Here is a 12,768-nt window from a genome sequence, read left to right as displayed (position 1 = left end):
TCCTTTTCTCAATTAAAAAAAAGAATTAAAAAAAAAAAAGAAAATGACGGGGGATGGAGAGAGGGTACAGGCAATTAAAGTCTATGTTGTTCATGCCAGAGGACCAGGGTTCAGTTCCCAGCGCCCACATGGTGGCTCACAACCATGTGTATCTACAGTTCCGGGAGATCTGATGCCTTCTTCTGACCTCCTCAGGCACCAGACACACACGGCTATCACTTTTATTATGTTTAGGGCTGAGTATAAGTTAGGGTGTTAACTGAGGACAGTGTTTACATGTTAGAGTGTGGATAGAAACTAGTAAATCCTCATCACTTTCTTCCGGAGACAGAGTTTACTCTGTGAAGCCTCGGCTGTCCTGGAATTCACTCCGTAGACCAAGCTGGTCTCGAACTCAAAAATCTGTCTGCCTCTGCCTTCCTAGTGCTAGAATTAAAGGCATGAACTACCTCAATGCACTCCTTCAGACTCTTTTTCAAAGGTACAGTTGTATTTTTACGTTATCTTTTTTTTTTTTACATTATATATCGTATCTTGTTTAATCTAGTTGTGGCAAATTAAGAGCTGGTAGGATGGGAAGGACCGGCTGAAGCTTTTAATACTAGAAAACCGCAGATCACCAATTAGGCGTATCATCAATAACAATATTTTGAAATTTGTATTACTCTGGAAGAAAACGAGTGCATGACTTCTTGAATGTCTTCATCAGATAACTTAGACCTGCTATGATATGAACACAAGCTGTTATTGTCAATCAAATTTTTAGATTAAAAACTTGTCAGATACAATTCTTTTTCTTAGGAGGAGTTTAAACCCCAGCTCCACGCCCAGCCGGGAGGTGGAGCTGCCTGGCAACTCCTAGCCTGGAAGGTTCCAGTTAGGGTTAGTTGGATGCAGGCTGCCAGAGCCACTGCGTGCTGCCGAAGCCACCACGCGCTGCCGAGGCCCCGAGCGTTGCCGAGGACTGACGAGGACCGCCGAGTGTTTCCGAGGGCCTCCGAGCGCTGACGAACCTGGCTGAGAGCTGACCTGGGTAGAGCGCCATGGGTCCGGTGGTTGAGCGGCCCGCTGAGGCGGGCACGAGCGGCGTCGCCGAGCTGGAGCGGCTGAAGCAGCGCGCGGCCGAGCGCATCGACGAGGCGGCCGAGCGCCTGGGCGCGCTGAGCCGCGCCATCTGGAGCGCGCCCGAGCTGGCCTACGAGGAGCAGCGCGCGCACGGCGAGCTCACGCGCTTCTTCGAGCGCGAGCCTCCGGCGGGGTCGTGGGCTGTGCAGCCGCACTTCCGGCTCCCCACCGCCTTCCGTGCCGAGTGGGCGCCGCCGGAGGCCGCCACGGGGCCCGGCGCGCTGCAGCTGGCCTTCCTCTGCGAGTATGACGCGCTGCCCGCCCTGGGCCACGCCTGCGGTCACAACCTCATCGCCGAGGTCGGGGTGGCTGCTGCTCTGGGCCTGCGGGCTGCCCTCGAGGGCGTCGCCGCGCCACCGCCTGTCAAGGTGAGCCACGCGGGGCTGCAGCGGTGTCTGTGCGGACCCAGCTCGGAGCACCGCGCCAGTTGTTTTTGGTGGCCCACGGCTGCAGTTTGCTGACTAGGCTGTGCGAGCTCTGGACAAAGTAAAATTTTGTAGGCTCAAGAAAGAAAAGAAAAGCCGGGCTGTGGTGGCGCATGCCTTTAATCCCAGCACTCGGGAGGCGGAGGCAGGCTGATCTCTGTGAGTTCGAGACCAGCCTGGTCTACAAGAGCTAGTTCCAGGACAGGCTCCAAAACCACAGAGAAAACCCTGTCTCGAAAAACCACAAAAAAAAAAAAAAAAGAAAAAGAAAAAAAAGGATTTTGATTTGAGTAATTGGTATTTGCATAGTAAATCTTAGTCTTTGGAACTACCAGACTACCAAACTTCTACAAGAGTAGAAATAACGAAAAAAAAAAAAGAGTAGAAATAACGAAGAAGCGAATAAATATTTATTACGTAGATGGGGTCATATTTAAGTGTTGATCTTTATCTCACAATTACAAGAGGCGTCTTGGTTCTTTTTTTTGTTTTGTTTTTTTCGAGACAGGGTTTCTCTGTGGCTTTGGAGCCTGTCCTGGAACTAGCTCTGTAGACCAGGCTGCTCTCGAACTCACAGAGATCCGCCTGCCTCTGCCTCCCGAGTGCTGGGATTAAAGGTGTGCGCCACCATCGCCCGGCGCGTCTTGGTTCTTGAAGCAGAATGTCATGCCGGTCTGCCCTCTTACTGCTCAGATGGTATAGTTAGTTATTCTTTCTGTGAGCCAAGAACCGGCTGTCATTCAGCCGGCTCCCCCACACCACCTCCATGGCCAGTAATCCTCTATTGGCTTAATCTCTTGTGGCTCTTTTCTTTAGCTACCTTCTCTTTTATGCCTCTACGTTTTTGTCTTGTTGGGGAGGGTTTGCGACCCTGGGCCGACTTAGAAAAAGGTTCGCAGCAGTCATAAGGCCCGTTAGGTTCGGAGTAGGAGCAGCTCAGTGGCCAGGCGTGGTGGTGCAAGCTATGCGGACCTCTGAGTTCAGCCTGGTTTACAGAAGAGCTCCAGGACATGGGGAGAGACTGTCTCAACCCTTGCCCCTGCCCCAAAGCAGCTCAATTTAAGAATTTCGATACTTTATAAATTTAAAAATAAATACAACCAGATTTGAGAAATATGCCAACTTCAAATGGTTGTTCTCAGCAACGTTCCTCTCCTATCAGAAAATTGTAAGTGGATTCCCTTTGCTCATAAAGCCTTTTTTTTTTCTTTAAAAAAAAAACCCAACTTGTTTCATTGTATTTTTATACATGGTCTTGAGAATACATTCATTTTATGAAGATAATTTGTCTTTGCTTAAAAAAATTGCTTGAAGAAGTTAATTTACATATCAAAGTAAAATGTTTATTCTGTAAAGTTCTCTTTTGTTTGATTAGGTGTTTGGTGACCATTAAATCTTCCTGGTTGAACTGGTGGAATCAAATTAGTAAGTGTGTGTAATAGTTGGCGGTTTCTAACCATGGTACTGAGATTGCTTAACGCTCGACAATGAAGGGTTAATGAGCTAGGCCTTTCTAAGTTTCCCAGTAAGGAGTGAGAGTTAGCTGTCTAAGATAATGACAGTTAGGAAGACTTGCTCTGTAACCCGGGAAGCCTAAACCTCTCGGAACCGGTCCAGACTGCTCACCTACCTCACAGGGATGTTGCGAGGGTCACAGGGCACATGCAAGCTCCTTACCAGTCAAGCTATGACTAACTATCTACCTATCACATAGTATGCTAACAGGCTTAGCTTGAAGAGACTGTAACAGATGAGTCCTAGCTAATGTTGAAGAACCTACGCACATAGAATTCTTTTTTTTTTGTCTTTGCTATAACTTAGTTAAAATTGAGTTATAAAATTGGGGAAATTTTCCTGTAGCATTTCTAGCATGTATTTATACCAGATTACTATAATGGTACAAATTAAACTTTGTGATATTTACTGTGTGTGAGAAAATAACTTTTCTTAAGGGTTTAAGGACTTAAGTATATATATATATATATTTTCTGAGTGAGTATGCACTATAGAATGTTTTTTCTGTTACAAGTCTCTTTGTGCTAACATATATATTTCCTTATAGGTCATTGTCTTGGGAACCCCTGCAGAAGAAGAAGGTGGTGGCAAAATCGATTTAATTGAAGCAGGTGCTTTTAAAGATCTCGATGTTGTTTTCATGGCTCATCCATCTCAAGAGGATGCCGCCTATCTACCGGACGTGGCCGAGCATGAGTGAGTAGTCTCACTGAAGATACGTTCTTGGTGGACAGCAGACTGAAGAGTACTCAAAACTAGGGCAGCAAGATGGATTAGTGGGTAAAAGCACCTGTCACGTGAGCATGGCGACCCAAGTCCTATTGTCAGAGCCCACCTCGGGTTAAGAGCTGTCCTTTGGTCTCCGCGGGTACCCCATTTATCATGTTTACCCCACTCCCCCATCAACACAGACAGAATTTAAAAAAGAAAAGGAAAGGGAGCCAGACTCTTAACACTCTGCGTTTATACATTTAAAAAGTGAAATGACCTGAGCGTTGTGCGACTCACCTGTGATCTCACTGCTCAGGAGGCCAGTGTGGACTGCACAGGGGGACCCTGTGGACTGAGCAATAATGATGTGACGTTTGTCCTACATTGGCAATCGTGATTTGTGATCGTGGTCATAGTTGATCTATTAAAGGGGTATTAAACAGGGGTACCAAACACAGTGTTCTCTTTTAAGTTCAGTCTGGTTTTTGGAATACAGTTGTCCCTTCATAAGGGGTTGTCTGTACAAGGGATGGTTTCCTGGACCTGGGAAGAAAGCCCTTCTCCATACTCATTTTAGCTTGGTTTTATGGAACTGGAGGAGGTTAGTCTTTTATATGTAAAAGGACGTGGCATTGAACCACAGACGGCAGTGAGAGTAGCTGTGGTGTGGTCAGTGGTCCGGGCCCTAGGAGCCCCTGCTAGACTGTGTCAGCTGATTCCTGTGTGGCCGAGACGCTGGAGAGTGGTAGTAGAACCTTCCCTGCAGAGCCGTTGAGCCCACCAGACCTTGTTTTCAGAGGGCAGTAATGTTACCGCTGTGCTATCTTTCTTCATTATCAATTTAGAATTAGTACTGTGAGAGTAGAAACAATTCACTTTGTATGGAGGGGGGTGGAGATAGTTTTATCTGTATTTCTGGAAAATAATAGAGATTACAAATCTTTGCCTGCACTTCTGGCTGGAGGGGGCCTGCAAGCTGTAGGCAGGTTTCCCAGACTGTTAGGATTAGATATAGGTTTTATTGTCTTGATATTAAAGTCAATCCACTTGGCTCCACACACCCCACCCCCTCAGTTATGATCTGATGTATAGCCCCAGACTTGCCTGGAATCCACTGTGTAACTGAGGCTTTCCTTGAATTTCCTATTCTTCTGCCTCTGTTACCCCATGCTGGTACTGCAGAGTGAACCTGCATGTCCTGTTTGTATGGTGCTGGGGAATGAATGAGCCTCAGACATTATATATGCTAGAATAAACACTGCCATCTGAGCTATGCTCCCAGACCAGCCTTGCTTTGTTTTTTTCATTTAAGCAGTCTTATGTAGCCTAGGCTAACCTCATATTTGCTGTTTAGCTGGGGATGACCTTGAACTTCTGATCCTCTTGCCTCCCAGTGCTGGGATAACAGGTTTACACCACTGTGCCAGAGACTGAGCCCTGGGCTGCAAGTGTTCTACCAGCTGAGTTACATCTTTGTTAATACCCACACTATACTACACTACACACACACACCACATCCTGGGGTTTCTTATGTTAATGATGATGGGGGAAGTAATTTCCAGTGATTTCTCCTTCTATTTCCTAGTGTTACGGTGAAATACTATGGGAAGGCCTCTCATGCTGCTGCTTACCCTTGGGAGGGAGTGAATGCCTTAGATGCTGCAGTCCTTGCCTATAACAACCTCTCTGCATTAAGACAACAGATGAAACCAACCTGGAGACTTCATGGTATATGTGCCAAATATTTGTGTAGTAAATTATATCTCCGTGCAGTGAAATTGTCTAATACTAGATTTTTTTTATTTTAAATCGGGGGTTGGAAGCCAGGCAATGGTGGTGAAAACCTTTAATCTCAGCAGGCCGAGGCAGGTGGATCTCTTGAGTTCAAAGTCAACCTGGTCTACAGAGTGAGTTCCAGGACAGCCCGGGCTACACAGAGAAACCCTTTCTTGAAAAACAACAACAAAAATTGGGAGCTGGTGATGTAGTTCAGTTGTTAGAATGCTCACCTAGGATGCAGTGTGCCTTGGGTGTGATTCCCAGCACTACGTAAAACCTGGCATGTGTCATACCTGGAATTCCAGTACTTGGAACCACATCATCCTCAGCTACAGGTGGATATGAGGGCCGCTTAGGATAACTGAGATCCTTTCTCAAAAGAGAAAAAAATAGCCGTTGCTAGTTGTATTTACTCAGGGACTAGTATAGTACACTCTTCGAATTCTGTGTGTATAAATATAGTAGCATGGTCTTCTCTTAGGGGTACACATTTCCTCCTTCCCAGTCTGAGCTACCACACTGATTTATAATTTTCTTTCTTTTCCTCCCTTCCTCCTTCCCTTTCTCCGTTTATTTCTTTATAATCTAGTAAATCTCTATTCTTTACCCATTTTTGCTATAGGTAAAATCATTTTGTAATTGTGCTTTTGCTAGTTTCTTGTCTTAATTCTTTCCTGGTGTGGGTAGCAGTTGGTTTGAGATAGGCTCTCACTGTGTAGTCTAGGGCGCCCTTATATTCAGGCAGTCCTGCGTTAGTACACATACAGCATACTGGCCTAGCCCATCTCACTGCTTACCTTAATTCCCTCCAAAAGGGATTAGAGTGGAAAATTGTGAATTAGCTAATGGGGGATTCAGCTTCTCTGTATTTCTCTCTCTCTCTCTCTCTCTCTCCCCACATACACATGTTTAAGAAGAGGTCTCCTGTAGCCCAGGCTATAACCAAGGATTACCTTGAACTCATGATATTCTTGCCTCTTCAAGTGCTAGGATTATAGAGTTTCACAATTATCTGGAATTAGTTTGTATATATCTGTTTTAGTTACTGGTAGAAACAAATAAATCTTGATTTTGTGTTGTCCCAAATGTGTGTTTTGATAGTTTGTAGTATTTAGGGGTCTTTGTTCAGTTTTTGTTTTTATACACGATTACAGCCAAAAGGCTGAGAAGTGATTGTAGTGGTGATTGTAGAAGTGTAGTAGATTGGTGTGAAAATTATTTCTCCACTGCTAAGTGTCATTTAAAATATTGGTAAGATTTTTCAAATAGGATGGCGGTTACAGAGCCTCATGTGACTGTAAAAGACTATGTCAAAAGTTTATCAAATCACAACTATAATAAAGCCTACTGAGATAAATTTCCTTCAGAAAGTTTAAAACTACTGCCACGCTGGGCAGTGGTGGCACACGCCTTCAATCCCAGCACTCAGGGAGGTAGAGGCAGGCGGAGGAGCTCTTCTGAGTTTGAGGCCAGTCTGGTCTACAGAGTGAATTCTGGACAGCTGGAGATACATAGAAAAACCCTGTCTCAAACAACAACAAAGATACTACTGTCTGTTTTGTGGCTATAAAAGTCTGTGTTTCTTTATAATTTAGATTATCATCTTTCTCTCTTCACCTCTTTTTTTTCTTTCTTTCCAGTTCTTGGAATTAAACCCAGACTCTCACACATGATAGGGAAGTGCTCTGTCTTTGAACTTTACCCTCAGCCTAGACTGTGATTCCTTAGAATAAAGTACATATAGACAATTTTCCCTTATTATCTGGGAAATAACTCCTCTCTGTGGAAGTGTTGTACATTGTATCAAATTCCTTGGTTTATCAGAGAAGCTAATAAGTATAAATTATTTTCCTTTATGTAAGGGCTACAGAACTTTCTTTAAACAGATCATCAAATTTAACCTCAGTAATTTGGTTCTTTTATAGGTATAATAAAAAATGGTGGTGTAAAGCCCAACATCATCCCCTCTTACTCTGAATTAATCTACTACTTCCGTGCACCCTCGATGAAAGAGCTTCAGGTTCTGACCAAAAGGGCAGAAGATTCCTTCAGAGCTGCTGCTTTGGCTACAGGCTGCGCAGTAAGAGCTTTTCAGAGTTAATTATGGTCAGGTACAGTGGACCGTGCTGTGTGCGCTGCTGCATTAAACCCTGCTTTGCTTCTGTTCTGTGCAGTGGTTTTTGTTTGGGCCGGTGGTGGTGCTGGGAATCTGTCTCAGGGCCTTTCCCTCATTGGTGATGTCTTAAACCTGTAAAATGAGTTGGCTAGATTTTTAATGTGAAATTTTTTAATGAACATTTAATATTTAATTAATTTTTAATTTAATATTTAATTCTTGTGCATTTTCTTAAGTCACCTTACTTAGACAATAGCTAGAGGGCTTAGCAAATCACTGCGCTAGAATCCCTGCCTCTTACATCACTTTGTGTAGTTCCCACATAGGGTACTTTATGGTGGTATCTGTGTGTCTCTTTGGCAAAGATGTGGGATAAGTGCGTGTTTGGCTTGCTGGGATGGAAGTCAACACAGACTCAGAACAAAGGAGATTTTGTTGACTAGAATCATAACTCAGAAACATTTCAGTATCAACTGTTTGGGCTGCAACAGGGGATGAAGTTCAAATATTGCAGTCGGGTTGGAGAGATAAGATCTTAGATGTTGTTTTTAGAGAGAAACAAGCTCCTGTGTCTCGGCCATGAGAAACAGTATCTCTGGGGCTGTTTCTCTCTCTCAAAAATAGGGGTAATATTGAAATCTCCCCAGGTTTCTGGAGACAAATGAAATAGCATCTGTGAAGAGGCCCAGCCCAGCCTTCCTTTGGGTCTGCCTTGGCCTGGCAGTGCATGGTTTGTTTGCACGGTAGTAGTGTCTCTGCAGTTATCGTTGTAGTCTGCACTTCCTGTCTCAGGAGCAGACACTGTTGGGAGGAACAGAGCAGGTAAAGTTTCAGGGTGGGAACTATAGCTTAGCCTGACAAGCACAAGCCCCTGGGTTCCATTCCCAGTTGGTGGGATGGAAGGAGAAGGTTTCCTGGAAGACTGCAGACTAATTGAGCTTTGAAGGATAATCATACTCCAGATATATGAACAACAGAGAGATCTAGATAAATACATGGATAAGTGTGGCAGTGAGGACATAGCCTCTTAGGCTATTGGCAAAGAGATTTAGTGTGCAACTGTAAAGCTTCCACAACCCAGGAAGCTAAACACTTATTCCCTTATAACTGTAAATAATTTAAATATTTTTAAAGTTAGATATGTAAACTATCTTTAGTTAATATCAGGATATTCCCCAAACTAAGGAGTTAAGGGCTGGAGAGATGACTCAGCAAAACACTGAGGACCTGGTTTGATCTCTAGAACCAGCGGCAGCTGTGGTGTAGTGCACTTGTAATCCCAGCTCTGAGAGGCAGAGATAGGCAGATTTCCGTGCTCACTAGCCAGCCAGCCTTCCTTGCTTGGTGAGCTCCAGGCAAAAGGAGAGGGAGACTCTATCTCAAAACCCAAAGAGGATGGGCTCCCGATGAATGTCACCTAAGCTTGTCCTTTTGTCTTTCACATGCAGCCAAAAAAATAATAGGATTTACGGTTGGATTTAAATCTATGTTTAAGTAGCCTTTTACTAGTTTATATTTTGGCTGATGTGTAAAATTTAATTGGGTTGCCATTATTTATTCCTATCTTAGATGTTAAGTGCACTTATGCACTCGTGTAAACCTGCTTCTGTGTCTTCATGTACTCGATCTATAAGCAAGGCCCATTGTGAGCCTGCCTCCCTAAGTGTCTGTAATCTCTAAGGGTCCCTTTGAAACGAGGCTGTGACATCAGGGACAGTTCCGTGTTAAGTGTGTTGAGTTGTTTAGATGCTCCGCCTTCTCCTTTTTGGAGACTGAAGTATAAGCAGTGTCCATCAGAGTGGTTTGGATTACCTGCATCAGAATTGTCTGGAGGTTCAGGTTTTAAAATGGAAGTTTCTGGGTCCTCACGATGACTTTTTTAGGTGACTGAAGTTGATTCTTGCTGGCCAGGATGGAGTTTAGTGACAGTCTATGGTGTGGTGCTTGTGTAACAGAGGAAATGGGGAATTAGGGGCTCTAACTTGATAATGCACTGTTTGTTGGGTTTTATAACTGGGATGAAAAGTGCCCGTTCTGAAACTTTTTCTGTTGGAAATCATCACTGTTTTGGACTTCGTGAATTTGAGTTTTTAATCCCAAGCTTTGTTTTGTCATTTTTTATTAGGTGGAAATTAAAAGTGAAGCACACGATTATTACAATGTTCTTCCCAATAAAACACTGTGCAGTGCATATGTGGAGAATGGGAAGAAACTGGGCATAGACTTCATCTCAGAAGATGCAGTATTGAATGGCCCTTCAGGTACCTAAGCCGCCGTAGAGCGAGCTGTTTGAACAGGAGAAATGCCAGCTTAGGTTGGGCATTCTTCAGGAGTAAGGAAGAGCTGCTGGTGTGTCTGCTTCAGGCAGGGCCTTGGTGTAGCCCAGGCTGGCCTCAAACTCCGCACATAGCTGACACCGACTTGATCTTGACCCTCCTGCCTCTGCTCCCCAAATTCAGGGATTATAAACCCGTGCTACCACACCTCGGGTTTATTGGATGCTGGGGATTGAATCCAGGTTTCGTGCGTGTTAAGCAGGCACACTGCCAACTATAATAATAAGTATTTTGCCTGCATAGGTATGTGCATACCATCAGCTTACCTGGTGCCCTTGAAGGCCAGCAGAAGGCATTGTATTCTCTGGAACTGGAGTTACAGGCAATTAGGAGCTACCATGTGGGTGTTGAAGCCCAAACCTGGGTATTCTGCAAAAGCAGAAAATGCTCTTAACTGCTGGGCTATCTTTCCATCTCCATGATGATATTTTTTTTAATTGTTTTGATTGAGCAATTATTTTTCTCTGCTCCCCTCCCTACAGTCTCCTCTGCTACCCTTTTCCATAATCCTCACACTCCCAATTTACTCAGGAGGTCTTGTCTTTTTCTCCTTCCCATGTAGATTAGATTCGTGTATATCTCTCTTAGGGTCCTCATTGTTGTCTAAGTTCTCTGGGATTGTGATTTGTAGGCTGGTTTTTCTGTGCTTTATGTCTAAAAGCCACTTATGAGTGAGTACATACGATATTTGTCTTTCTAGGCCTGGGTTACCCCACTCAATATGATGTTTTCTAGATCCATCCATCCATTTGCCTGCAAATTTCAAGATGTCATTATTTTTTTCTGCTGTGTAGTACTCCATTGTGTAAATGCACCACATTTTCCTTATCCATTCTTTGGTTAAGGGACATTTAGGTTGTTTTTCCAGGTTATGACTATGACAAATAATGCTGCTATGAACATAGTTGAGCATATTTCTTTGTGGTACAATTGAGCATCCTTTGGGTATAAACCCAAGAGTGATATTGCTGGGTCTTCTGAGAAATTGCCATACTGACATCCAAAGGGGCTGTACCAGTGTGCACTCCCACCACAACCTCTCCATTATAAGTTGACATCAGTGATTTTGATCTTAGCCATTTCCTGATATTTTTAATGATATTCCTTTACACTTAGATTGAAAAGAAACTAATAAATGGTTCAATGAGTGTAGAGTGTTAAAATAGCAACATTGTTTTTAAAAAATGTTCATTCTGCTAGGCATATTTTTGTAGTAGGCATTTACTTTTGGACTGCCAACCAGCTCCCATATAAAGATATGGAGACTTATCATTAATTACAAATGCTTGGCCTTAGCTTAGGCTTGTCCCACTAACACTCCTCGTTGGAGGAGGCTGCTCATTCATTTCATCCTTTTCTTCCTTGTTTTGTTCCAAGGCTCTACTGATTTTGGAAATGTCAGCTTTGTGGTTCCTGGGATTCACCCTTATTTTTACATTGGGACCGATGCCTTGAATCACACGGAACAGTACACGGAAGCTGCAGGTGAGCACGAGGCGTGAACACAGGGTTCTCCCTCTAACAGCGCTCAGAAGTAGGAGAGGCAGTTCCAGGAGGTAATATGTGGAATTACTGAATGCATCGTAGTATAGGGAAAGGTATTTTATTTGTTTTCTTTACCTTCTAGGATCACAAGAAGCTCAGCTGTACACCTTGCGTACAGCCAAAGCTCTGGCCATGACTGCACTGGACGTCATCTTTAAACCTGAGTTGCTGGAGGGAATCAGAGAAGAGTTTAAATCGAAGCTTCAAGAAGAACAGCTTTTAAACACACCAGCGTAGAAGGAATGCTAGGGGCTGCTTAGGAAGCATTAAGTTTTGTTTGTTTTACCGCTAATACTTTTTCAATGCAAGAGAGCATACTTGTTTCTCAGTTGTGAGGACAGACTATAGTGACGGCCCTAATGGAGTTTGTGATCCTTCAGACATTGGTTTGTGATGACATGTGAGTCTATAACATGGTAGTGCCTTTTGTGAGCTTTACAAACCCCATAGGTTTCAACACGTAACACTTGGGAACTGTGTTCAAAGTTGGGGGAGTTTAAGTCTAACTGTATCTGGTTTGGTCTAGAGAAAACCTTAAACAGGTGCCTGTAGGACACACCTAGAATCTCCAGTACAAAGAATTACTTTTCTTTAACATTGTTTTAAAAAAGAAAATGTTCTTTATTTGCATGTAATTACTCCAAGAAGTGGCATAGGAGCAGTGCAACAGCCAGCAACAGAAGTGACAGAAAAGCAGGGTGGGCCCTTCTATTGGGAGACTGCAGTGTGAGAGAGGAGCTCAGACTGGGTGTGGACTGGTCTCCAGTGTCCTGCACTGTGCCCACCACCCAGCAGCCTCCCGCCCCACAGAAGCCCCCTAAGCCCCTGCTGGCCCAGTGGCAGTAAACATGGAAAGGCGGCCTCTTATCCCCATGCTGTGACTTAACTAAGTTTCTGGCCTTCTCTCTGGACTTTCTCTTTGCCTTCTCAACTTGCTTTCTGCCTTTGTGTCACCAGAGCATTCTGGGAAAGCCAGGATTTTACCTAGAAATTTGAGACATTCAGTGGTTGTCAGTAAAATCACTGGCAGTAATAATCCTGGAAAAGAAGGAGATACCACCAGGATCTCATGATTCTTACTTGGCATAAATTTCTCTGTTTCAGACAAGTGTTTCCTTCTGCTCCGCCCTCCTCCCTTTCTTTTTTTTTTTTGGGGGGGGGGGGTTTCGAGACAGGGTTTCTCTGTGGCTTTGGAGCCTGTCCTGGAACTAGCTCT

At 44.0% G+C, this 12,768-nt stretch overlaps 1 protein-coding gene across 1 annotated transcript; it reads left to right on the top strand.

Moving 5' to 3' along the window:
• Nucleotides 1-1,003: 1,003 nt before the first annotated feature.
• On the top strand, nt 1,004-12,735 carry Pm20d2 (peptidase M20 domain containing 2). Its single transcript, XM_005361957.3, has 7 exons — nt 1,004-1,493; nt 3,613-3,761; nt 5,362-5,504; nt 7,481-7,635; nt 9,797-9,932; nt 11,385-11,492; nt 11,635-12,735. The coding sequence occupies exons 1-7, from the start codon at nt 1,044-1,046 to the stop codon at nt 11,787-11,789; spliced, it is 1,296 nt and encodes a 431-aa protein (XP_005362014.1). The 5' UTR covers nt 1,004-1,043; the 3' UTR covers nt 11,790-12,735.
• Nucleotides 12,736-12,768: the final 33 nt, after the last annotated feature.

The sequence above is a fragment of the Microtus ochrogaster genome, linkage group LG5 (assembly GCF_000317375.1).
Source record: "Microtus ochrogaster isolate Prairie Vole_2 linkage group LG5, MicOch1.0, whole genome shotgun sequence".
Lineage (NCBI taxonomy): Eukaryota > Metazoa > Chordata > Mammalia > Rodentia > Cricetidae > Microtus > Microtus ochrogaster.
The sequence above is the reverse complement of the archived record's forward strand: the minus strand, read 5'-3'. Positions and strand labels throughout refer to the sequence as shown.

Excerpts from the sequence above, each read along its gene's own strand:
- Pm20d2 (XM_005361957.3), top strand. The coding sequence starts at position 1,044 with ATGGGTCCGGTGGTTGAGCGGCCCGCTGAGGCGGGCACGAGCGGCGTC. Across the intron at positions 5,505-7,480 it reads ACCAACCTGGAGACTTCATG|GTATAATAAAAAATGGTGGT; the intron begins GTATATGTGCCA and ends GTTCTTTTATAG. Across the intron at positions 7,636-9,796 it reads CTTTGGCTACAGGCTGCGCA|GTGGAAATTAAAAGTGAAGC; the intron begins GTAAGAGCTTTT and ends ATTTTTTATTAG.